The sequence below is a fragment of the Caretta caretta genome, chromosome 9, assembly GCF_965140235.1.
Source record: "Caretta caretta isolate rCarCar2 chromosome 9, rCarCar1.hap1, whole genome shotgun sequence".
NCBI lineage: Eukaryota > Metazoa > Chordata > Testudines > Cheloniidae > Caretta > Caretta caretta.
In genome coordinates, this window is record NC_134214.1 from 51,013,774 (window position 1) to 51,038,922 (window position 25,149).

General features: G+C 52.6%; 1 protein-coding gene across 3 annotated transcripts in view; it reads right to left on the reverse strand.

The window, feature by feature from the left end:
- PFKL (phosphofructokinase, liver type) overlaps window positions 1-24,588 on the reverse strand; it is a 35,901-nt gene extending 11,313 nt beyond the window's left edge. Inside the window, exons 1-14 of one of the 3 annotated variants that reach the window (XM_048863050.2) lie at window positions 24,430-24,588; window positions 15,790-15,863; window positions 13,246-13,323; window positions 8,958-9,147; window positions 7,903-8,068; window positions 7,621-7,665; window positions 7,029-7,137; window positions 5,528-5,623; window positions 5,334-5,426; window positions 4,320-4,445; window positions 3,747-3,811; window positions 1,067-1,130; window positions 577-723; window positions 174-244 (exon numbers count right to left, since the gene is read on the reverse strand). In XM_048863050.2, coding sequence (XP_048719007.1) covers window positions 174-244; window positions 577-723; window positions 1,067-1,130; window positions 3,747-3,811; window positions 4,320-4,445; window positions 5,334-5,426; window positions 5,528-5,623; window positions 7,029-7,137; window positions 7,621-7,665; window positions 7,903-8,068; window positions 8,958-9,147; window positions 13,246-13,323; window positions 15,790-15,863; window positions 24,430-24,520 — 1,415 coding nt within the window. In that variant the 5' untranslated portion in view covers window positions 24,521-24,588. Of the gene's footprint in view, window positions 1-173; window positions 245-576; window positions 724-1,066; window positions 1,131-3,746; window positions 3,812-4,319; window positions 4,446-5,333; window positions 5,427-5,527; window positions 5,624-7,028; window positions 7,138-7,620; window positions 7,666-7,902; window positions 8,069-8,957; window positions 9,148-13,245; window positions 13,324-15,789; window positions 15,864-23,996; window positions 24,018-24,079; window positions 24,208-24,429 lie in introns of those variants that run through there. The other 2 variants (XM_048863051.2, XM_048863052.2) reach the window with 2 other exon arrangements.
- Between the last annotated feature and the right edge of the window lie 561 nt (window positions 24,589-25,149).

The window sequence follows — 25,149 nt, forward strand, 5'->3', positions numbered from 1 at the left end:
GAGATTAACGGACATTTGCTCAGAGTACGTGTGAGGCTAGCCCTGCCTCAGTGGGTCACGGAGTTTCAGAAACTTGCGCTTGGCCCCTGTCTCTCTGCTCCTGCCCTGACACTTCGAGCAGTGCTTGCTGCTGAGCACAGTGAGGATTCACCCAGCCCGCCCATGGCACTTACCGCTTCGTGCCCAGCATGGACCCGCCGCGTCCCAGCCAGCCTGCTACGTCATGCCAGCCCACCTGGCGGATCTGCAAGGAGCAATGTTTTGGTTCACGCCGACGACAGTCTGGCCTTTTCCTATTCGCTCCTAGCCTGGCTGGGAAGCCTGAGACCCCCTCAGCAAATCCCCCGGCTCTGGGCAGTGAGATGATGGTACGTTTTGGAGGGGGCGCATGCGGATGGAATTTGGCTGCTCAGCCTGCCGATCTCACTGGACGGGGCCAGCTTACTGACGTCTTGGTGACGTGGCAAATATTCACCAGGGGTGTTAATATGAAGCCACCCGAGTAGGTTCCCCAGAGGCACATGCCAATGTCTGCCCCCAGCTGCCCCCCCCGCCAGTCAAACTGGAGATGTGTACCTGCCCCTTCGACAAGCCTTCAAAGCCATCATTTGCCACGTAGACCATGTGCCCCTGGGAGATCCCGATGCGCACTGCCGACCTGACAGCTGCGTTCATGCCGGCCGCCGGGGCACCGACATTCAGAATCACCAGGCTGAAGTGAGTCTGCCGGCAGGGAAACAAACAGCCCCAGTCGGCACAGACAGCCACAGCAGGGGGAGCACACGTGTGCCAGGGCACTGTGGCACTTCCTCACCACACACCCGCCAGCCCCAGCCCAGGTGACCCCCAGCCACATCAGCCGAATGGCACCAGAGGCACTCTGCTCCATGATCCTTGGATTTGAGACTCCAGAGATCACTGTGACCACAAATTCTCTGGATCAGCCCTGTCACTGTGGGAGGGCGTGCTGCCACACCTGGGGCACCGGGGATGGTAAGCTTGCAGTGCATGCTAGATTAGACCCAAGAGCCCAAGCACTCTCTGCACCTTCTCCCCCGCAACTTACCTTTTCATGGGCTGTCTTCTGATGTGCCAGGAGCTTGTAAATGTTCCAGTTATTTTCAAAGCTCCTGGAAAGAAAACCACTCTCGATGAGCCAGTCGCCCCGCAGCACAATCACAGCGAACCCCACCCGCAGGATCCACTCCAGAGCTAGCGATCAGCGCCAAGCCGGAGATCACAGATTTAAACAGGGAGGGGGCAGGGCCATGTGCCTAGGAGAACAGCTCCAGGGTGTCAGACTGTAGGAACTGGATGTTCGGAGGGGAGGGAGAGAAGGGGGTAGAGCTATGCCTTTTACTCCAGCTGAGGGTGTAGCTAACAAAGCATGAGCCCCGTATCTCAGCTACTTGTGCATCTGCATTCCCCAAGGTGGGAAAGGCTGGACAGTCAATGGCATTATGCTATTGTACTTCCAGAATTTAAACTAGTGTTTTTTGTTGCTTGTGTATGAACATTGGACTACTTTGAATCTCTCTCTCCCAGATCTCAATTAACTTCTCCCATTTAGAGCAACGCCCTCCCAAATTTCATCTTTTTTTAACAGGTTTCAGAGTAGTTTTGGTACATTTTAGTACTCTCAGAGCCTTGGGAAATGGCAAAACCATTTTCCTTTGGTTAAGGTAGTGTCAAACTCATCAGAATTCCAGGGTCCTGCCTTACACACGAGATTTTAAATCCTGGCAGCTGAGTGAGAAGAACTTCACTTTCGGGACGTTCTAACAGAAATGCTGAGCAGCTCCACATGCAGATTTGATCGCATGGGCTGTGCTGCTAATTAACGGCCTGCAAAACTTTGCTCCTGAGCGAAGGTTGCCCAGTGGTGCCTCATGCCCTTCCAGAATGAGGAGCTCAGCTATGCAAACCAGGCCATACAGGGTTAAGGAACATAACCCCCCAGACCCCAGCACAACCTTAACTCTGCCCCCGGGAGCTGGCAATTGCCGCTGAAAATGGCACAGTCAGGCTGCTGCCATGAGAAGCAGCCACGAAGAATGACTAAGAGAATGTGTCATTTTCTGCGTTGTGTTGCACAGATCTGAACTGCAGCATTTCTCTGCATGCCCCCGAGCTGCGGTTGCCGTGCTAGCAGGAGCTGTACTGAACGGAGGAGGGAGCAGTTGGAGCAGGTTGGCAGAGCTATCGTGGTGACGCTGCACGTGTACCGTGAGGATCGGGGCTGCCCTCAGCGCTGGGAGCTGCAGGGTGTGTCAGTGGCAGGGCCCAGGGCTCTGTGTCCTGGGGACGGCTGGCGCGCTCCTGGCAGACGTGGCAGTGGTCTCTGGGCTTAGCAAAGGGGTTGGCGAAGGCAGTGTCTCAGAAGGGCTCCTCACGGTCAGGGCGAAGGGGAGGGAGCAGCAAGTCGGGGAGGTTTGTGTGGAGCAGGCTCAGGCCGGGGTAGGTGACTCCTGTTTGCTGTGCCTGGCCTGAGCCAGAGAGTCGTCTCAGCAAAGCGAGGCTGTCTGTCTGTCCGTCCGTCCCCCGCAGGGCTCGTGGGCTGTGTCCCCTGCGTGTGCAGAGCACTGCTCCGGGTGCTGGCAGCAGGCTGGGACCTCGTCCACGGAGGGCAAGGGAGGCTGCAGTGCAGGGCTGGCATCACTCTCGCTGGCTCTTTGCGGAGGCTGAGGGTTAGCCACCCTCTGGAAGGGCCCCGCCCCACCGGGTGGCCCGAGCCGTGCTTTAACCATGCTGCTGCACAGTGCATTTCCTTGGCTTTTCAAAACAACTTCTCAGCCCCTCCCCATGTCCCTCTGCCCGGCCTCTGGCTCCATGGCAGCCACTGCCCAGCCCCAGCATGCCCTAGCTGCACGTAGCTCCCTCAGTGCCCTGTGCCATCTGCTTGTCGCCCCTCTCTCTGCCCATGCAGCATGGACCAGAGCTCCCTCCCCAGCCTTCCTCTCTGTGGGCAGCAGGCGTTGGCAGGGAACCCGCAGGGTGAGGGGCTGGGCAGAGGACACGGGAACAGCACAGGGACTAGCATGGGGGGGGGGTGTATTTTGAAAGGGGGACAGGGATGTGGGGTGGTTGGCGGGAGAGAGATAAAACCTCCCCCAACCTCTCCCACTGCACAGCTCTGATCCCCCCTTTCCACCCTACTTCTCCCTGCACAGCTCCCACCCCCAGCTTCCCTCTGCCTGCTCACTCCCCCAGCGCCGCGAGAAGGGCCAGGACCTGCTGGAGGAAGGGAGGGGCGGGAGAATGGAAATGCAGAGTCCCTCCTGCCCCTACCCTGGGCCTCGTGCATACGCATTTCACTTCCTTGGGCATGTCAGTTTAGCTGTCACCCACCTGCAGTTCCAAATTTCACTCTCAGTAACTGCCAGTGTTGCTCTCCCAAAGAGCCAGGGGTGCGGTGCACAAGCTGAGATCAATCCCAAGGAGTGAGATCAGTTTGGGGAGAATCAAAGCCATTGTCTGAGCCCCAGATGTGCACAAAAATCAATAGAAGAACCAGGTGATTTTGTAAATACGTGATTTCTTTTGGGGGGAGTGGGGAGGGACTGTAGCTTGGAAACCCCTTGCTCAAATGATCCCATCCCACATCCCCATGAGCCAGAGCAAGTTTCAAAGCAATCTGAGTGAGCATGTGGCTTGTACAGTACTTAGAATAGTCATCTTAAAAAAGGGGAGTGACTCAATCATAGCTATTGCAGAGCTGCTGCTCTGCCATAATCCAAGTGCCTCACCTCCCCCGGAGCTGGATTGCCTCTTCGAACCTCTTCTCATCCATCGCTTTCTGCACTTCCTTTGTCTGAAAAAAAAAAAAAAAAAAGAGAGAGAGAGAGATGGGGAATTCTCAGTGAGAAAGAAAAACCCACATAATTCCAGGGAAGTCAGCTAAATGTACGACACGGTTGAAAATGAAATTACACTTGGCAGAGTCTCTCTTAGTAACCCCCGAGCCTGGCTTGGGGGCAACCAGGGCAGAACAAGGCCAGAAACGGATTCTCTCTCACACACACACAGACCCAGGCTTTGGACGACAGCAGAAGGGATGTATTGGGACTTTAAATCTCGACACAGGGGATCTGTGTGTGTGAGACTTCGTATTGCTAATGACACATAAAACCCCACCTGCGCATAGCTAGAACAGACCCCCAGATATGCAGATCTCTGAGCCCATCTTCCATTTGTTCTGGGCTCTCGAGTGCTGTTTCTCCCTTGCTAATTGCTGTCACGTACCACAGTACAGTATGAACGAGAGGGAGGCCAACCTGAGCAGTCGAACTTGTCCACCCAGAGCCGCCCCATATACTCACCACCTGGACGCACTCCATCAGAGGCAGGCGGACAGACTGGTTCCCGGAAAGGCTCACCACGCAGGCGGGCGTGTCAGGCGTGGCCTCCAGCAGCGCCATCACGGCCTCCATTCCCATCTTACTGCTCTGCAGAGGACACAGTAACCTTGGTAAGAGGGCTGATTGTCTAGTGCGGGCCCGCTGCTGCCATGGGCCCCACTGCATGGCTCATGCTCACCTATCAGAGGCAGCCGTGCTAGCGGGCAGCCTCGTACAGACACGCTACTAGGAATCGGAGCATCGCACGGGCTTGGTTACACAAAACACACCACGTGCTAAGGAGAGGCTGAGCTGGCGGGGCACAAACATACCTGAGAGTTGCCGCGGAAAGATCTGCGGCCACCTGGATCTTCTCCCAGACACCCACATGCCAAAAAAACTCCCAGGGAGCGTGCCCCTGCCCCCCCCCCCCCACAACAGAGGAGACAGGTGCTGCTGCAACTCCTGTGGGGGTGGTTTTAATTCTGTGCTCGGGCACCAGACAGTACAGCTACGTTTCCCCCCATTAACTCACTTCCCATACACAGGCATCAGAGCCACGGGCTACTGGACAAAGCTCTGGCACAGCCCCTCCGAGGGGGCAGGGAAGAGATGGGTGGATTCTGTGGCTCAGCGGGTTTGTTTCTCTAATTTAGATTATTAGGACCCCAGACCGTTACTAGGCTATTTAAGATTAGGACAGTTAGCAGTCAATTAGGAGGAGTAAACTCCTGAGGGCTGGTCTCTGTTTTGCACAACAGGGTCAAGCACCAACCAAGGCTGCACTGTGCGTGTGACTCCAGGCATTTCCCCAAGCCTGGAAGCAAGTGCCCCTTGCGTCGGGATCTTCTCGGGGGCCCACTTCCTGCTCACCATGCTGGCTACCAGGATGGGATTTCACCCTCCCAAATGCAGGCACTCCAGACCAGTCGCTGCGATCACACACTGGGCCCGCCCGCACACAGCTCCCCGCTCAGCCAAACCGATTGTACCTACCAGCACGCGATCGAACGCCGAGGGGGTCCCGCCACGCTGCACGTGGCCAAGAACGGTCACCCGCGTGTCAAAGCCAAGGCGCTGGACAACCAGCTGTTCAGCAGAGAAAAGAGTGTGGGTTCGGTTCATTACAGGTCAATGTACCTCCAGAGCCCCCCAGCAAAGGAGCACACGCCCCAGAGTGCGTCACTTACATCCTTCACGTAGCTGGAGGAGATGGGTTTGCCGTTCCTGTCGATGGCGCCTTCAGCGATGATGATGATGTTGAGCCGGGACCCTCTGCTGCGTGTCTGCCCCAAGAGAAAGAAACAGCCAAACTTAACCGGAGCTGGCCGGAGCAGACAGACTAGCTGCGCTAGCTGTTCAGGGAGTTCATTGGTGCTCAGCACTGATCATTTGCTCCCTTGCCTGGAGCGGGGAACCGCAGGCTCCTTGGTAAACGGATGGAGGGGATGCACCATGGCTGTGTGCTTCTGTGCTCTCTGCTAACACACAGTGACATCCCTCACTCAAGTCGGGGAGATCTCTTGAAACCTTCTCCAGCCACTGCAGCTCAAGGGCAGAGCAATGTGCCGCCGCACCCCAGGGACGCAGCACAGCGCTGCCCGGTCTGCAGAACCCTAGAAAACAGCCCCCTCCTCCCCACGGAGCTCCATTAACTTCAACAGGGCCCTGCCTCTGTGGGATCGGGCCCTACCTGCCAGTCTTCTCTGGGCCTCCTCTGGGCACGTTTCAGCTGGATTTGTATTCAGCGGCATATTTTGTTTCATTAAAGAGACTGGCTCAACCCTCTTGAACTCCTGTTGGCGCGTACACTACCCTTTGTGAAATGCCTGGTTCAGCCTTCATGAGGGGTCAGCTCCTCAGCTGGGGGGAATCGGTGTCGCCTAGTGAGTGCAGTGGAGCAGTTCCGATTCACAGCAGCTGGGGATCTGGCCCAAGCTGTTCCTAACATGACAGAGGAGGGCACAAGAATGAGGCCAGGCCCAGAGCATGCCCACTTGTGGAAACCCTAAAGGACTCGCCCCATCAACTGGCTTTGTCTGAAGACACTGTTACCTTCACGCTGTCTAACCCACAACAACTACAGAAGCTGGCTTTCCAAGGAAATGAGCCCGTAGTGGAAACTCTAGTGGAAAAGACAAGGGTTGGACACATCCATGTACATATACATTGTTGCATGGGAATCAGTGGGGTCCATGTGGGCAGGCAGGTCTGCTGGCATGGAGCAGAGCGCAGGATTGGGGCCCTAATACGGATGTGCGCCCTATAGAGGGGTGCCCATTATACATTTAACAGAACAAACGAAAGAGATCACAGCTTCGTAAAGTACCAGTGAAGACAAAATATTAAGCATCCAAGTCAGCCTTGCCCACATGCCCCATGTGCATTCTTTCCAAGCACCTGAGCAGCTTTCTGGTTCCACAGTGGTTTTGAATTGAAATTTAGCAGGTGTTTGGCTGACAACATTCGACTGCTGATGTTAAGAATAGACTCCTGCTTTGAAATGGGGGCGTCACTTCATTAAGATCCTCTTTGCCCAAGTGGCCGGACCAAGAGAAGGGCAGATAAAAAGGAGAGAACAGGGAAGAAGAGCAGAACCTTGGAGTGGTATTTCTCTCTGGATTCCCCAGCGCACCGAGCTCCCTTCCCCAGCTGACAGAAGAGGATTGCCGCGTCCCAAACGGCACTCACCTCCCCAAGTCTCTCGCACATGAAATCCTCCCAGCCGTCCTCAGGAGGGGACTCCGGGATGAAAAGCCAGTCAGCACCCGAGGCCAAGGCAGACACCAGCGCCAGGTACCTAGGGAAGCAGACTCAGATTAGCAGCCATGACCGTCAGCCTGCCAACAACAGCACACAATGGAGGGAAGAAATGTGTCACTTGGGATCGAAACAAGTTCAGGGCTCTCATGGCTTGGGAGTAAACAGTGGCATGGTTAGCTTACAATATGCCTTGTGCCGACACACGCTACGGTTACGGTGCTGGTAACTACAGAGGCTGGCAGCAGTCTCCTTTCCACCAGAGCAAACCACTCCCTGGTTCCCATTTGCCCCAGGGTGCATCGCTGATTAGGGTCTTCTCTTGTCTGTTGTGCAGTGCATTCCACACAGCCCAGACCTCCCACTGCCCTCAGCACCACTTCCTCCCCTCCTCCCAAAAACCCACTCTCTTCCCCTCCCGACACTGCCAGCAACCATCCCCACCACACGCCCCCAGTTCTCCCCCTCTCCCAGACAGCCACCCTCGCCTTACCACCTCCCAAAAGCAGGGGCGTGTCCTTACCCACAGTGTCTGCCCATCACCTCCAGCACAAAGGTCCGCTGGTGGCTACAAAGAGAGAAGGAGGATCAGAATTTGGGGAGTAGTGTCTCTCTACAGCAAGGCGCCTTGGCCAGAGTCACGTTCAGTCATCAGAAGGATCCCCCCGTCCCATCCCCCAAGAATCTGGGTCCAAGGCGAGGGCTGTGCAGTGCCAGGTGCGCCATGTCACTGTTCAGTATGGAGCTCTGGCTCTGGCCCTGCCAGCAGAGAGAGGAGGGCATCTGCGAGGGACTCCCCACTCACCTCTGGGCCGTGGTGGTGATCGCATCGATCACCTCCATGATGCGGTGCAGTGCGGAGTCCGTGCCGATCGTCATGTCGGTACCACAGAAATCATTGTCGATGGAGCCCACCAGGCCGACAATGTTCAAGTTACAGTATTTCTTAGCCACCTCCTTGGTGATCTTACCTGTGGGTAAACACAGAGAGGCTGCAGCGATCAACTCCCGACTTTTCCTGCAGAGCAAGACACTGCTCCAGCTGTGGGGCAGAATGGGCCCTGCTTAAGGGCATGCAAAGCAAGCCATTACATGTTAGATCTAGGTATCCCCGTTCTGCTTGAACAGTGTGAATGGAAAAGGCCATTGTCCTGAGTCTTCCAAGCCCTTTGCTGTAGACAGCAGGAAGCAGTCATGCAGCTCTCAATTGATGCACCAGAAAAGCAGATATGACAAGCTGCATTAAGGAGAGTCATTTAAAAAAAGACCAGCCTAGAAACTGGGGTTAATTTCATTGTGATTTCCTCTGTTAGGCCTTTAAATCCGTCAAGCCAACTTCACGATCACACCCCGCTTTCTTCCTGGATCAAACGGAGAGCTGCTTTCCTGATTTACTCCTTTTTGGTATACTTTTGAGACTTCAGGCTCACGTTAGTGATTTAGACTTTGCACCTAAGCCCACATGTCCCTTTGAGCAGAGAAAGGTAGAACAAGAACCACAGTTCGAAGCTGATGCCAGGAAAGTTTAACAGTGAGGGCGATTGGCCATTGGAACAGAGGGCCAACGGACATCTCTTAATGTCCTCACATCCAGACTGGAGGCCTGCCTGGGAGATGCTTTAGCCAAACACAAGTTATTGGGCTCCATGCACCGAGTAAAATTTAATGACCTGTGATGTACAGGAGGTCAGATTAACTGATCTGATGGTCCCTTCTGGCCTTAAAATCCATGAATCTGATGACGTCTCATGCTCAAGCTATCCCCACTTTTCAGTGCTTTTCAGTGTGGGGGCCTTCTCCCCACTTTGGCTCTGGGGATTAGCAAGTGCAGGTCAGACTGCAGCCTGGGCTGGCACGTACCGTCTTTGACCAGCTCCTCCAGCAGGCCGCCCCATTCTGTCCGGAAGATGTTGGCCCCCGTCAGGCTGCCGTCCCCGCCAATGACGCACAGGTTGGTGATGCCGTGCTGCACCAGGTTGTGGGCAGCCAGGAGGCGCCCCTCTCTCGTGGTGAAGGCTTTGCAGCGGGCGCTGCCGATGATTGTGCCGCCCTACAAACAGCAGAAACAAGGTGAGAGAGGAACAAACAGCCAGAGCAGCTGGCGGATGCAAAGGGCCAACTGGGTGAGACCGGTCTTCAGGAGCACAAACTCTTATGGCAAATCCACTTGGGAATCAGTCATGGGAAGCGTCCTGCCCCTACAGCTAGTGGATGGGGAAGGGTGAGCAGGTTACCTGTGGGTAGAGGGGAGGAAAGAGGATGCAGGAACCTTATTCTGGCCCATGTCCCAGTAGGCCAAGATTCAACCGTACCTAGAGCTCTAGAGGGGTCCAACACCTGTGACCGCTGATGTGGTCTCCCAGCTGGCAGCAGGCTCTGGCCAGCTGTCCCCTCTGCTGCCTGCTGTAGCATGCACTAGCCAGGGGAAGATGCTGCTCTGTGTTTCCACCTGTCCTTCCCCAGAACTACCTGCCCTGAGCCAGACTGTGCTGTGACGGCAAGCTGCCACCCCTCCCCCCACCACAGCAGCGTAGCTCGGGCAGGATCCACCTGACGTTTCCGTTTCAAATCTTCCCAGTCTCCTTTGGTCCAAGGGTAGAAAACAGCTGGGGCAGAGTTAACCAGCAACGTACCACCCACCGCCTCCCTGACCGTGCCCCTCGCGTCCATTTGCTGGGATCACAACTCTTCGCCTTCCAACGGAACAATATGGAGTGAGGACGGCTGTTCTCCGGGAGTCGGACTGGCAGGCCTCCCACAAGCTCATCACCAGGGTGTCAGACCCACAGCTTTCCTGACCTCTTTGCAGTCTTTTTGTCTCAGGCACTTCCTTCGGCTCCGATTGCAAATCAAGCCCAAAGAAGTGGTCGCGACCCTCCTGCCCTGAAGGGAGCTAATGTGTCCCCCACCCCTTTGCACCACTAATGGCCTGTCTCACTGCCAGACAGCTCTCCTTTTGGAAGTGGACTCTCCATAAGGTGCTGGCGAGAACAAACACTCCCTTGGGCACTTGGCGGCCTGGCACCTTGCCCATCCCTGCAAGAGATTGCCCTGTTTCGTTCTAGGTCACAGCTCAGCATGCAAATTGCTTCTGGTTCATTTAGGGGCATGTCCCAGCAAGGAGCCTGCCTGTCTCTGGCTTGCATTTGCGCCTGGGGTTCGCTACAGTTTAGCTGATGTACCTTAACTAACACTGTGAGGCCTAACTGCTGCTTTTATCCCCATGGACCCTGCTGCCTTGCTACATACTCCCAACCCCGAGCATGGGGGAGAATTAGGAGCTGGCCTGTTCTCCCCATCACCCCACATTCACAACTGTATGGACAGCAGCTCCCGGGTCAGCAGCGCACCCTACGCCCATGGCGATAAAAACACCGGCACATGCAAAACAGAGAAGGATTTGGAGAAGGAAAGCAAAGGAGGGAAGACAAGGGAGGCAGAGAGACAAAATGTCACGGATTTCAGGAGCTCGCTACCATGGTTGGCTTTACTGCTTTGGAAAGGCTTGGCGTAAATGCAGAGGGTCGTGCCAGGTCCCTCAGGCAGACGTGGCTGGGACAACAATGTGACATCCCTGCCCCTCTCCTCCGGAGCCAGGCTTCTGAGGTCACTCCCCATGGATGAGCGGGCAGCGCTGCCAAGCGAAGCAAGGCATGGCATGCTGAGTGCCAGCGGCTGTGGAACAGCAGCACACAGACGGGGATGGGGAGGGCATGCAGCACCAGAGCATTACCTGTGAGCAGGGAGACACACTGCTCAAATCGGGGAAGATGCTAGAAGGAGAGGGGGGAAAACACAAGAGAATGGAATGAAAGGGCTCAAGGAACTGAGGGATGCTCCCATGTGGCCGGCAGTCTCAGTCCTGGCTACGTAGCAGTTACAGCTTTCTTGAGCGCCTGGTAGATCTCAGCTGGGAATCAATGGGGCTAGCACCTAATCTGGGTCAGTGACCCACACTGCGGCAGACAATGCCAGTATTTCCAAGGCAGAGCCCTGCCCTGCCCCACTAAAGCCCTTGCCCCTTAAACACAGGCTAAGCCAGTATTTCTGTAAGAGTCAAAGTCCCTGCTCCAGGACCCCCACCTCCCCAAACGTCTGTTACACCAAGTCACAAACAGAACCAGATTATTCCGGGGGGGCTGAACCACACTTTAGCCCGGGCCTCTGACAAAGCAAAGAGCCACGCTGACATACCGTTGGGAAGTATTTTTGTGGCCCCGATTGGTTGTGTGTTTTCACGCTGCGCAGCTGTGTTTAAATGTGGCTGTTTTTGTGGGGTAGGCAGGGCCTAGAAGGGGATCTAGCAAGGAGAAGCATTAGGGCTCGAAGGAGAGAAACCACTGGGAAGGTACATCAAGCTGTTTGGTTTTGGATGCGTATCTGGGGGGGATTGGCTACTTGCTTGTTTTTGACGTTAGACATTCCAGTCCCTCTCTCCTGTGTTTCTAGCAGGGCTGTGACACCATACCAGCGGCACCTGTTTAAATCGCCTTCGGCTGGATCCCTAGCGGGTATAAATCAGCGCTCCCCACTGACTGCAGGGGAGACTGTCTGGGTGACTTCAATAGAGCCACGCTGATTTGTGCCAGCTAGGGATCTGGCCCTTTGGTTTGTTAAAGCCTATTGAACTCAAATGCCTCAGAAATCTGTGGGAGACAAGAAGGCTTTAGGTGCCTTTGTTAAAGATTCAGCAAGCCCTTGTTCACTGAAGGACTCAGAAAGCCTCAGTCCTCATGTGAGACCTCCAGCAAACCAGGGTAAGCTCAGACGTGACAGCCGAGATACTTCAAGGTAAAACCGCAAGCAAACACACAACTCAAACCCACATTTTTTACACATCAGAAAGAAGCAAGACGGAGACAAGGACCAGAGGGCCCAAACCCAATTTATTTCCCAACAGCTGGTCCCTTTTAAGCTGGGGTCCCATCTATGCTACAAGTACACTGTGAGGGGCAGAGGTTCCCCAGCAGATGTAGATGGGCCCTAACCTTGGGTTGACCATGAATCAGACTCTCACTTCGGCCCAGGTGTATCCGAGCCTGCAGCACAGTTCAGGGACACGGTTAGGTCCCATCTATGCTACAGAGCAAACTGTGGCAGGGACAGTGGTACTGCTGTCAGCTGTCTTTACAGTGCAGGGTCAATGGGCCCTTAAAGGGCCAAGCATATTTTTAACACAGTTGGGGGCTGTCTACCCAGCTGACACCAAACCTGTGTTATCGCACCGATCGACCACAACTCAGTGCACCAGTCCTTGATTAGTCTGGCTGTGCAGTCAAGACCAAAGCTGATGCAGGACCTTGATGTGAGAAGCACAGACTAAGCCGACTCAGGTGTGAGGGGGAAGGAGATGTCTAAATCATACAATGGAGTCAAATCAAACCAAAGGCGTGTTTCAGTAGGAGGCGAATCACTGTTATCAAGAGGGACAGGGAAAGGAGACCCATTCCCTGCCTCAGGGGGCTTGGGAAAGGGGCATGCACAGACATGGACGGAACACTTTAGCAGGTTTAATGAGGTGTCATCTCTGAGATGGCCCCCTTCCTGCTCTCCAGAGGCAAAGGGCACAGCTAACACTGTTTCTCCGGCCTTGCTATGCTGCCGGATGGCTTACACTGACTTCCCCTCCAGGGGACAGCCTCTTTCCAGAAACACTTTCTCCACGCTGTCTCCTTCTAGCAGAGAATGGAGCACACACAGCGCTGTATAATCAATCACTCCCTACTCCCAGCGTGCCCTGGGCCTGCAGTTGCAATCGTTAGGACAGGAAGAACAGCCTCTATCCCCAGGCTAAACAGTGTGCCCTCGTGTTCAACATGTGCTAGATGGATCCAGCATCTAGACTCCATCGAACTGCACTAGAACATGGTTTAGTTTTGCCCTACGTGACCAGTCAAACTGAGCTATAAAACCGAGCTCGGCAAACTCAATGTGAGCCCAGTGTAAACAGGACAATGGGGAGCAATGACTAGGATTTTATATGTTATTACTAAATCATTTCAGAAAATCCTCTCCAGCTCTGACCTCCGCAGACCAGAGGAAATCGCAACACTGGGCAGATGCGTCAGAGATGCATGTGAGCTGCACAAGTTAAAAGGGAAGGACCAAGAGGCCTTTATACTCAGAGGGCGATGGCAACATAGCTTACCAGCTGAATGATGTTCGAGACGCTCAGCCAGTTTGCTCGCTTAATGTTCTCTCCTCCTTCCACCAGCCCCTCGTAGCCCTGCAAACAGAAAAGCAAAGAAGCAGACGTGAAAGGGTGCCTTGCTGAAGCAGGGCCTGTCCAGCCAGCCAATGCCCAGCAGCTCCTGCGCGGCTCATCCGATTCACTGGTCCATTTTGGCTATGCATCTCTCTGGGCCTGGGTGAGGGATCGGTGAGGCAGACACATCACGGGAGAGTGAGACTGTAAAGCAGCTCCTTGGCAGGACGGCAGGTAACCCTTGTGAGAGTCCCCGCAATGGCAACTGCAGACTGGGGTTAGTGCAGAGCCTGCTAGGCATGTCCAAGGCAGCAGGAAGGTAATGCTGCCCCCAGGTGACTGACAGTTTGGGTTCAGGGCCCCGGGTCGGTTACTGGCAATCAGAAATTCCTCCCTCAGCCACAGAGCATCTCCCTGTGTCTGCTAAGGGCCGAAACAGACCAGGAGGGACACAGCTAGCTTCCCCTCTCCTGTTCCACCTCCCCTTCCCTGCCTTTCTCCCTCAGGAGCGAATGGGGCACGGAAACCCTCACATCTCACTGTGCGTGTGGGATAGGGTTGCCAACTTTGTAATATTTAAAAAACGGACACTGCCCTGCCCCTTCCCCTCCTCTTCCCTGAGGCCCTGTCCCCATTTACTCCTCTTCCCCCCACCCACCGTTGCTCACTGCTGTTTGCCTCTCCCCAGTAGATCTGATCGGATACTGTCAGGTCCCCTTTTCAACCAGACTTTCTGGTCAAAAAACAGGCACCTGGCCACCCTAGTGTGGGGAAGGGGAGAAGTTAGCTTAGTTCAAATATTTACAATAAAAAACTCAGGGCCAGATCCTCAGCCTATGTAAAGCCAATGGAGTAAATGGCTCTGCGGTGGGAAGTGCCCCTCATGAGTGCCAGGAGGAGAGCAGGAGCACCAATGTTTTGCTTCACAGAATCCGCCCAAGCCAAAGGCTGCTGAGGGACACTTCGGCTGCTGGGGTGGCTGGAACAGGCATGCAGCAGTGCCCAGTAGCATGCTTGCAAAGAAGGAACAGAACAAAGCTTGGGACCTCCTGAGAGTTCAAGCGGGAATCACACCCCACAACCTCCCACGATAGGCTGCAGGGGTGAATGGCGTCAAAATCTCACTAGCTCTTCAAGCAGTTAGCATTTGTAATCCAGCTCCTTGTGGGGAGGGGAGGAGTGGCTGGGATGGGGGAGGGCTAAAAGAAGGCAAAGGGGAAGTTTTAAATTGTCCTCTTCCCAAAATAGCCTGCTGCTATGTTTCCGCCACTTTTACACTTATTTGCTAGTGGACAAGCTCAACAGCCCAGATTTGACTTTGGGGCTTGAGGAGTCCAAGGAGAAAGAGCAGGGATTATAAAAACGAAGCGTGGTTAGATGTTGGCTGCGTGTGTGTTTATTTAGTGTGTGGTTTCAGCTTTGCGCAGATAGCAAAGATAGCAGACCTTAATTAAACTGCCCACATCGTGGACACTAGTATGGTTAGATTTCAGCTACATGCATGTTTATTTAGCGTGTGGTTTCCAATGCAAGCCTGGGGCCAGCCCTTGTTGGCAAAATGAGCTAGATCCATACCTTCCATTTGTAATGGCACAGCGAGAAAACCCTCTGTTCCCAGTGACAGATTAGCCACTGGGCCATGGGGGCCCATGCCCAGGGGCCCCGACCCTCTCCGCCTGCCACCCCAGCGCTCCTGCCGGGGAGCAGGGGAAACCCTACTCCCACCCCACTGCCTGGCAGGAGTGCCAGCCGAGCGGTCAGAGGGCCATGCCCCCATGCCCAACCCCATTTACCTGGCAGGAGCGCGGGGGGGACACGACACGAGCCCCCACTTGCTCTGGCCCATGACCCCACAGAAGCTTAATCCACCTCTGTCCATCCCAACTGGATGCGGCCGTACAACCCGGCTGCGCACCCAGCAGCAACTGTGCTAAGAACCTGGCAACTCTCTGCCTTAAACTGAAGTCACCACAAATGAAGCTGAGCAAGCCCATGGGAGTGAAGGGGGAGGGGAGAGGGGACCCTTTAAAAGAAATGTCCATGATTGTAGGGATCACGATACCAAGGAGCTAAGAGAAAGGGCTTCTCCTGCTCAACAGCTCTGCCAATGAACCTGTCACGAGCTATAGCTAACCCATCTATCCCAGTTTGGGGTTTCCACTGGGCAGAAGCCCTCAGTCACGTCAACTTGACGTTAACACACTGGAGACTAGGAGTCACAACTCCTGGGTTCCACCTAGGGCAAGTCCCTTCTCCTCTTTCACCCCCGTGTAATCATTTGCAAAGCAGGGGTGCGATCATCCTTCCCTTTCACAGGCAGGCTCTGAGCAGAGGTCACTAGAGGTGAAAGGATGCTGAACTATCAGGGCATAACCAAACCAGTGTATTTCCCCCTCCAAGTTCCATAGGTGGCACTTAGCCATTTACAGGACAAAGCTATACAACCTCTACCCCTTGAGAATGACAGAAAAAAATACTGAATCGAACCTCATAGATCAGGAAAACTTTTGCTCCAACGTATATTCCCATGCGAGTCACAGCACGGACGGCGGCATTCATACCTGGAAAGGGAGTACAAAATAAATCATAGTCAATACTGAGCACTAGGGCATAGGGGCCACAAAACAGGGACCAGTCCTTACAGTCCAGAGTTTCAATATGGTTCACGTTGCTATCAGATCAAAGCAATTTATAATCTCGATAACAATCACAAAGTTGGGGGAGTAAGAGTATAGGTTTATTACTATTTCTCACCATTATGAAGGCAATTCAACAACAGATACATAGACTAGGAGTAGGAAAGCTAGCTACACTTAATACAGGTAAGTAGCTTTCATGTACAAGAAAGTAACACCTTATAAATAACCACTTCCTCATCTACAGCTAAACCAGACCCAATAGAATAAATACGCTCACAGTACCTGAGTCCCTCCAGATTCCTCTTGCACTGTGATTATACAGATTACCAGGCCTTCCCAGTGGCGAGCTTCAACCTTGGGAAGAATTATAAACCTTGCCCTCAGAACATTCTTTGTCTTTGACAGCAGGTGTTAGCTCTTGAATTCCCCAGCATGTGGCTAAACCTCTTACTTGCCTGGCAGGGTTAAATGGGGAACCCCAGGTGGCTTCTGGGGGGGAAAGAGAAGAAGATACTGAAATGAAGAGGGGAGGAAGGAATGTAGAAATGAGAGGGAGAGAATAAACAAGAGGGGATGAGGAAGGAGAGAGAGACATGAGAGCAGGACCAAGGAAATGAGAAAGTAATTGTAGGAATAAGGGGTGTTTTGTTTTGTTTTGTTTGGGGAGGGGGGGCGGTTTGCTTGGTTTTTCTTGTTTTTGTTTTTTAGTTTCTTTCAGCTACTGCTATTAGACTGACAACCATAGCAAAGGTTTCAGAGTAGCAGCCATGTTAGTCTGTATACGCAAAAAGAAAAGGAGTACTTGTGTCACCTTAGAGACTAACAAATTTATTTGAGCATAAGCTTTCATGAGCTTACAGCTCACTTCATCGGATATTTCACCATAAATCCTCTCGCCTAAAGCTTTGCAATTCCTCCCCCTATTTGAAAAGATGTGAGAGTGGGGAGTACACCAGACAGAAACAATCAAACCCATTTGTTCCAACCAAAATTAAAGTGATCACCTGTGAAAGTGCTGGACTAGAAGGACGGTGGATAAAAATTTTAAAAAATCTGATTTTTTTAAATTAAGTTGGATTTTTTTTTAAAAAAAAACTCTTATTTCTGAAAATATATTATAATTTAAACAAAAGAAATCTGATTTAAATAAAAAAAATACAGTTAATCCCTCTGTTTAAGAAATAAGAACATAAGAATGGCCCTACTGGGTCAAACCAAAGGTCCATCTAGCCGAGTATCCTGTCTTCCGACAGTGGCCAGTGCAAGGTGCCCCAGAGGGAATGAACAGAACAGGTAGTCATCAAGTGATCCGTTTAGCTGTAAATGCGAAACATGTTTTGATAAGTATCCAAAACATGTAAGGTCGTTTTAATACAAATAAACTTCACATGCTGTTGTGTGTGTTTAATTAAATTCCAGTTACCATCCTAATGCAGCTTGATGCAAAGCATGCACAAAAAGTTAATTATCTAGTATAATAAATTAGTAAATAAGCAATATCTCATTCACCATTTTCTGACATACTAAAAATGTACAATTTATAAAAATCTGAAAATATTAAGCTATATAGTTACTTAAATAAATGTATATAGTTATAGTGTACCTTCCTAGATAGCAAAAAGATGTACCAAATATAGTGTCAAGGTTCTATTTAGTTGTAAATCAACATGATTTAATGGTTATATATCAACCAATGAGTTTGCACCAATTAAAATAGATTTAAACTGAGGCTTCCCACTCAGTGATTTAAATTGCTTTGATTTAAATCAATCCCCGCTGCCTAGAACCAGATACCGTGCAGGCAGGTACTTCACTAGTGGTCTAGTAAATCCAAGGATCTGTATCCGCCTCACTATTTATTCCAGGATCAGACAAGTCCTGATTAGACACAGCCAAAGCGAGTGGTGCTTGTGAAGGAATATCACAAAGGACTAGGATGAGCCCTCCAGAATCATTTGACTTTTGGCCTAAATCAGATGGACTCCAACTGCTTGGAGATGAAAGGCTGTTAACTGACTGTGAGATCTCCTCTCTATGGCTGGTTCCACACTAGCTTACCCCATCTGATCACAAGTGCTGATTAACATTATGTAGCATAGAGCAGGTTCCCCTTAATGCTCTTCCTTCACATCTATCTCCTTTTCCTGTTACTTACCACAGTGCTAGAACTGTTTGGTTCCTCCCTTTCTCTATGGGTGCTCCTTTCAACCCAAGTTTATTTCAGGTCCTTGGAAGATAATGTAGCAAGTCTCAGCTGTTTTCCCACCTGATTGGGCAATTTCAGTTTCAGATCCCAGTGTCTGTCCCTTGGGGTTAGAGTTGTGCCAATGGGGGACAGGATGGCTAGCAGTTCTTTGAACAAACCTCCACGTCCTGATGCTTCCTATGAAAATTCAGGCTGCATTAACTTTGGCTCAGTAGACCACACTGCCAAACAAGCCAGCCTTTCATTTGTGTTCATAATGGGCCGACTCCAGTGACATCGCCAGAGATTAATCTGACCCAATATATTTGTGTGTTAAAATGCATTAAAAACCACTTTTCCTTGTTAAAAAAATTAAGCCAGTCACTCAAAGCAAAAACATAGCTGGCCAGGTGAATCCCTACCCAGATATACAATCAGCCTTTATCAAGGGGCAGGCCTCAAACATGTACCTGGCATATACCAGCCTGGGAGCTTAGGCTACCAGCTGTGGCAAAATACACTGGTGCTAGAAACATTGGTTTTTTAAAGTGACAGCTCAGATTCTGCAGAACCCCGATGCTGCTTGTTGAGGAAGGTTTCCTGTTCACCGCAGGAAATTGAAGGAGAGGATTTCTCAAGTATCTGCCCAGGGGGAGCCTTCTAACCTTTGTTTAGAGGTGACATGCAAAAGCACTGCTCAAAGTTACAAGCTTGCCCACAAGATGCCACAAGAAAGAAAAATGGAGATGGCGGTTTAAGAAGAGAAGCAGTACTGTATGGTCAAACAACCCCAGAGATTTACCACTGCCTTGCAATCCCGAGAAATGTGAGCTGCACCCCTCCTGGGGATCCTCTGACATGCCAAGTACCATGCCAGCTACCCTGAGCAAAGGCATATGGAAAAAAGGGTTAGAAATGGAACAGTTCGTTCACGCCTTAGTTAGCTGTTCTTTGTGCTTTTACTGACCCTGGCAGCAAAACTAGGACATAAGCAGCTCAGACTATCAGAGAAGACAGTGATGTCACATGAACATTAACACTACAAAAACAACGAGGAGTGCTTGTGGCACCTTAGAGACTAACACATTTATTTGGGCATAAGCTTTCTCTCAGGTGCCACAAGGACTCCTCATTGTTTTTGCTGATACAGGCTAACACAGCTACCACTCTGAAACCTATTAACACTAAGTAGTACCTGAGGCCAACCGGATTGGAGCCTCATCATCCTAGGCTCAAACACAGAAGTGACAGCCCATCCTCCCAAGAGTTCACAATTTAGGTCGGGGTGGGCAAACTACGGCCCGCGGGCCACATCCGGCCCCTTGGGGCTTTGGATCTGGCCCGCGGGATTGCCACCGCCACGGGCTCCGCGCCACTCCTGGAAGCGGCCACACCACGTCCCTGCAGCCCCTGGGGGTAGGGCTGGGGTGAGGGGGCAGAGAGCTCTGCACACTGCTCTTGCCTGTGGGTATCTCCCCCAAAGCTCCCATTGGCCAGGAACAGGGTACCGTGGCCAATGGGAGCTTCGGAGGAAGTACCCACAGGGAGCTCTCTGCGCCCCCCATCCACCCCAGGGGCCGCAGGGACGTGGTGCCAGCCACTTCCTGGAGTGGTATGGCGTGGCGCGGGGCCAGGGCAGGCAGGCAGGGAGCCTGCCCTGGCCCCAGTGTGCACCGCTGCCACCCAGGAGCGGCTTTAGGTAAGCAGCACCGGGCCGGAGCCTGAACCCCTACTGCAGCCACACCCCAACTCCCCACCCTGAGCCCCCTGCTGTACCTCACACCCCTCCTGCACTCCAATTCCCTGCCCTGAGCCCCCGCCGCACCCCTACTCCCTGCCCTGAGCCCCCTGCTGCATCCCGCACCCCTCCTGCACCCCAACCCCATGCCCTGAGCCCCCTGCCGTATCCCGCACCCCTCCTGCACTCCAAACCCCTGCCCTGAGCCCCCTGACGCATCCCGTACCCCTCCTGCACCCAAACTCCCTCCCCTGAGCCCCCTGCCACATCCCACTCCCCTATTCCCTGCCCTGAGCCCCCTGCCGCATCCCACACCCCACCTGCACCCCAACCCCCTGCCTTGAGTCCCCTCATACAGCCCGCACCCCTCCTCTGCCTCAACCCCTTTCTCTGAGCCTCTTCCTGCACACCACCCCCCTCTCCCATCCCCCACACCTTAACCCCCTACCCTGGCCCTGCAAGCAATTTCCCCACCCAGATGTGGCCCTCGGGCCAAAAACTTTGCCCACCCCTGATCTAGGTGAATGAGACAGACAAACTAATGGATTAGGGTGGGGGGAAAGAGGGTAAACAGCATAAGTGCAGTTCTCAACCAATCAGGAGCAGCAATAACAACTTGTCACCTGCCAGTGCCTAGCTGTTCTCAGGTCTTGTTAAAATGAAAACTCTAGAGCGGTGGTTTTCAACCTCTTTTCATTTGCGGACCCCTAAAAATTTTCAAATGGAGGTGCAGACCCCTTTGGAAATCTTAGACATGGTCTGCAGATCCCGAGAGGTACGTGGACCACAGGTTGAAAACCACCAGCCTAGTTACACTGGGCCAGATCTTGCAAACACTTACACACGTAAGTAGCTTTACTGTGTCTATTAACTTCTCCGAGGCTATTCATGTGAGTTGAAAGAAAAGGAGTACTTGTGGCACCTTAGAGACTAACCAATTTATTTGAGCATGAGCTTTTGTGAGCTACAGCTCACGAAAGCTCATGCTCAAATAAATTGGTTAGTCTCTAAGGTGCCACAAGTACTCCTTTTCTTTTTGCGAATACAGACTAACACGGCTGTTCCTCTGAAACATGTGAGTTGAGTTACTCTCACCTGCTAGGTTTCAGAGTAGCAGCCGTGTTAGTCTGTATTCGCAAAAAGAAAAGGAGTACTTCTGGCACCTTAGAGACTAACCAATTTATTTCAGCATAAGCTTTCGTGAGCTAGTGTTTGCAGGACTGGATCCACTGTGCGTAATTACAGCTATGTACTATACTTACTGCTCCTTCGAAAATTTACAGAAGACTGATGGAGCCTTTAAACATACAAAATAAGATAATTTCTATAGTTTATCCTTAAATTGACCTAACAGTAAGAAATGCCCCAGTCTACTCCTAGCCTTTGATTCTGAAATCAGAGCAGTGCCTGTCATCATTAACATGCTCTTTGCCCTGCCAGACAAACATCAATGAAGTAGGAGTGAAGTTGCAAGAACAGATTGTGCAAGCACTTGTCTACAGGCTAGAAAGATCTCCTTCAGGGCACAGCCACTCCCAGAATTCCAGCACTCAGCAGAATCTAATGTTGGCTTTCTAGCTAATCCTTGGACTGCAGCATATAAAACAAACTAACGCACATGAGGCTTAAACAAGCTGTCTACAAGTTTATCCTATGTCTGAGAATGAAACTGCGCAGAGGAAAAATACAGTAATCCCAGCCATGTGGATCGGAAAGAAAATGCATTGGCAGGATATCAATAAGTGCTGGGCTGATCTCTAGGGCCCCGATTCAGGAAAGCATTTTAGCACGTGCTCATAAACCTAACTTTAAGCATGTGCTTAAGTGCTTCCCTGGATTGATATTTGGGGAAATGGGGTATTTTCTATCAGGCAGGCAGGCTCCTCCTTCCCTGGTTTCATTAGTCCAACACCTTAAAACAAAGCTTAGCGAGGTTAATTTAGGCACCACCAGACCTCTGTTTTCCAACTTATCGCTGCCATTTCCACTAGGGAAGAAGAGGAATACAAAAAGGGGTTGTGATATTTATAATAGTACGGGGTGCATGATCTATACAATAAACATGCTGAGTCAGATCCTCAGCTTGTGTAAATCCACGTAACTTCATTGAAATCAAGGGATCTATACTGATTTACACAGGTTAAAGATCTGGCCCATCGTGCTCAACATGTTCATATTGCATGCAAATAAATTTTACTGCAACAGTAGGATTCAGAAATTGAGGCACAAAGAAGCCAAGAAATTAGGAATTAAGGCCAGATTAGGAGATCTAAGCGTACAGAACTTTGCCAAATGACTGCTAATGGGGCAACATGATAACTACAAGTATTTGAAGGATGTAAACAAATAAGGAAAGAGGAATTGTTTGGGTTTTTTTCTCAAGGGCACATAACTAGGAGTATTATGACGATCTATATAGCACTGCTGGTGTGGATGGCAGTTTTAGACAAGTGACAAGACAAAAGCTTTGCCATAAAGTTTAACAATCTAAATTAGACAGATTACTCAACGACAACAGACTGTGGAGGGAGGTGTCAACTGAAAACAAGGGGAAAAGATACAAAAGTATTTGTATATAACCCCATGTTTTCAGTTGCTGATAGTTTTCCAAAACTTTCACCTTTCAGGCTCAAGTTTTCCAGAACTGCTCTCTGTCTCAAGTTGAAATTTCTGGAATGCCTGGGCACAGCTGGTTCCGCCCCTTTGGAGTGTAAGAATGAAAATATAAATGATACTCTCACCATTATAAAATTGGTTCTAGATCTTTATTTTAAACTGCTTTACTGCTCACAGGGCTGCGGTTGTGAAGATGGAATTGGCACTCTAATATTCCCCTTATTTTAGAAATAGCGTGCGTGGAGCAGCTGCTGTTATTACATGAGGGTGCAGGGGGCAGATGCAGACATTAAAGTTCATTCTTCATTTTGAAAGGTGGGCATTGGACTGCAGAGGTCAGAGCAGACAGTGGCAGGCTGCAGAATCCACCATGCCCTTGCTGCTATGTTAAGCAATGTTTAAATCAAAAGAATCCGTGCCTTAATAAGAACAGCACCCTGTGCTCATATCATTATAGGCTCTTATAAGGGGTATAGTTTAGATGCACTCTTGCCATTTCTTGATGTTTCAGTGCTTATTATTATTAATCATGGTTATTACAGTAGTGCCTAAGGACTAACCAAGACCAGGGTTTCATTGTACTAGGTACTGTACAAACAGAATACTAGATAGTCCCTGTCCCGAAGAGCCGACAATTGAAATACACCAGACAGACACAGGAAAGGTGTAGCTCACACAAGCAGAGTGGACAATGTGATGGCAGCAAGTGGCATATTAGTGCCCTGATTTTTTTTACCCATATGAAAGATGAACTGATTAAAAAAAAGAAATAACCATTTAAGATGCCAAATGCTCCTGAAGATTACATTTTAAAACAAAAAAGATACAATATAGTAAATCCGTTTCTTTACATCCTGACTGTAGCTGAGCAGATTTTTCATTACTCTGAAATCTCTGCTATCAGTGTAAACATCCAGTATTACCATCACCCTAATCACAGATTCAATAACTGTGCCATAAAGTGGTAATACACTGATCTCCTGGTAGGGACAGTTGTAGACTGTTCCCTTTATTTCCAATCCCTAGTCAGTTTCACTGCAGGTCACTCCTGGACCCCCATCTGGTCTGGCTCACACACTTGGCAACTATGTAAAAGAAGCCGGTAGGGCAGGGTAACCTCACAGCGGCCACTAGACCAACAGGCAGGCCACAGCCAGACAGTAGGCACAGCCGCTCGGGGCAGCGGGGCAACATGCCCCATACATTTCACCCTGCTGGGTTTGTGCCCCTCATGGCAGAGCTGAGGGTCATTGGGGCCTGGCTCTCAGAGGTGCTGAGCGCTCACAGCTCCAGGTGCACAGGCCGTGTGACTGAGCGCAGGGCACCATAGCGACAGGCAAGGCCTGGCACGCGAGAGGCCTGGGTGCTGCACCTGTGGGTGTCAGGGCGAGAGGGGATCCCCACCTGGCTCCCCTGCATCGCCCTGACCTCTATGCCACTGGCCAGGCCCTCTGCCCAGGCAGGGCCCCCGGCATGTCCCCCTCCACCCTCTAGGGCCCAGGCACTGCCAGGCCACCTGGGCTGAGAAGGGCTCAGGGATCGGCTGGCGATGTCTGGCCACCACGCGCGCTCCGCGATGGACCTCTCAGGGCTGCCCACCCGACCATCGAGGGCTCCGGGGCGATTAGCAGTGGCGCCCGCCCCGCCGCGAGGGTGCTGAGAGGCCGGAACCTCGCCTCTGGGATCCATTGCTCAGGCCGGTCGCCATGACTGGAGGCACGTTCACCAACAGCACACACGTGACTCCGCTTTGGGCACGTGCGACCCGAGACCCTCAGTCCCCCTCGGAGGGGGCGAAGAGCGAGCCCGAGAGGAGCCCGTGCAGCCCCCAGGGACGGGGGGCCCGGAGCAGCCCCCGGCGAGGGGAGGAGGCTTGTGGGGGCCGGCTGCAGGCAGCCCCCCCTGCAGGGATGGAAGGGGGGCCGGGGTGCGGGGAGTGGGGGGCTCACCTTGCGCGTCCCCCCCGCTGGTGAGCACCGCCAGGGCCATACCGGCCCCCGCCATCCGCAGCTTCTCCAGGTCCAGCGCCGCCGCCGCCATCCCGCCGGCTCCGCGCCCAGCCGCCGCCAGCGCAGCACCGGCCGCAACCAGCCGAGCGCCGCCTCCCCGCGACCTTCAGCCTCGCTCCGCCCTGCCCGGGCCCCCGCCCCGCTGCTGCGGCCGGGACACCCGGCTACTGCCAGCCCCGCGTGCCTTGACACCCCAGCCCCCGCCCCCATATAGAGCCAGCCCCGATCCCCCCGCCACTGACACCCCCCTGCTGGGACACCCCCGCCAGAGCAACCCCCACCTCCTACTGACACCCCCAACCCCATACAGAGACAGCCCCGATCCCCCCCTCCACAGACACCCCCACCCCAGCAACCCCCACCTCCTACTGACACCCATATAGAGACAGCCCGAACCCCCCCGCCACTGACACCCCCCTGCTGTGACACCCCCGCCCCAGCAACCACCACCTCCTATGACACCCCCAACCCCATACAGAGACAGCCCCGATCCCCCCCTCCACAGACACCCCCACCCCAGCAACCCCCACCTCCTACTGACACCCCCAACCCCATACAGAGACAGCCCCGATCCCCCCCTCCACAGACACCCCCACCCCAGCAACCACGACCTGCCACTGACACCCATATAGAGCCAGCCCCGATCCCCCCGCCACTGAC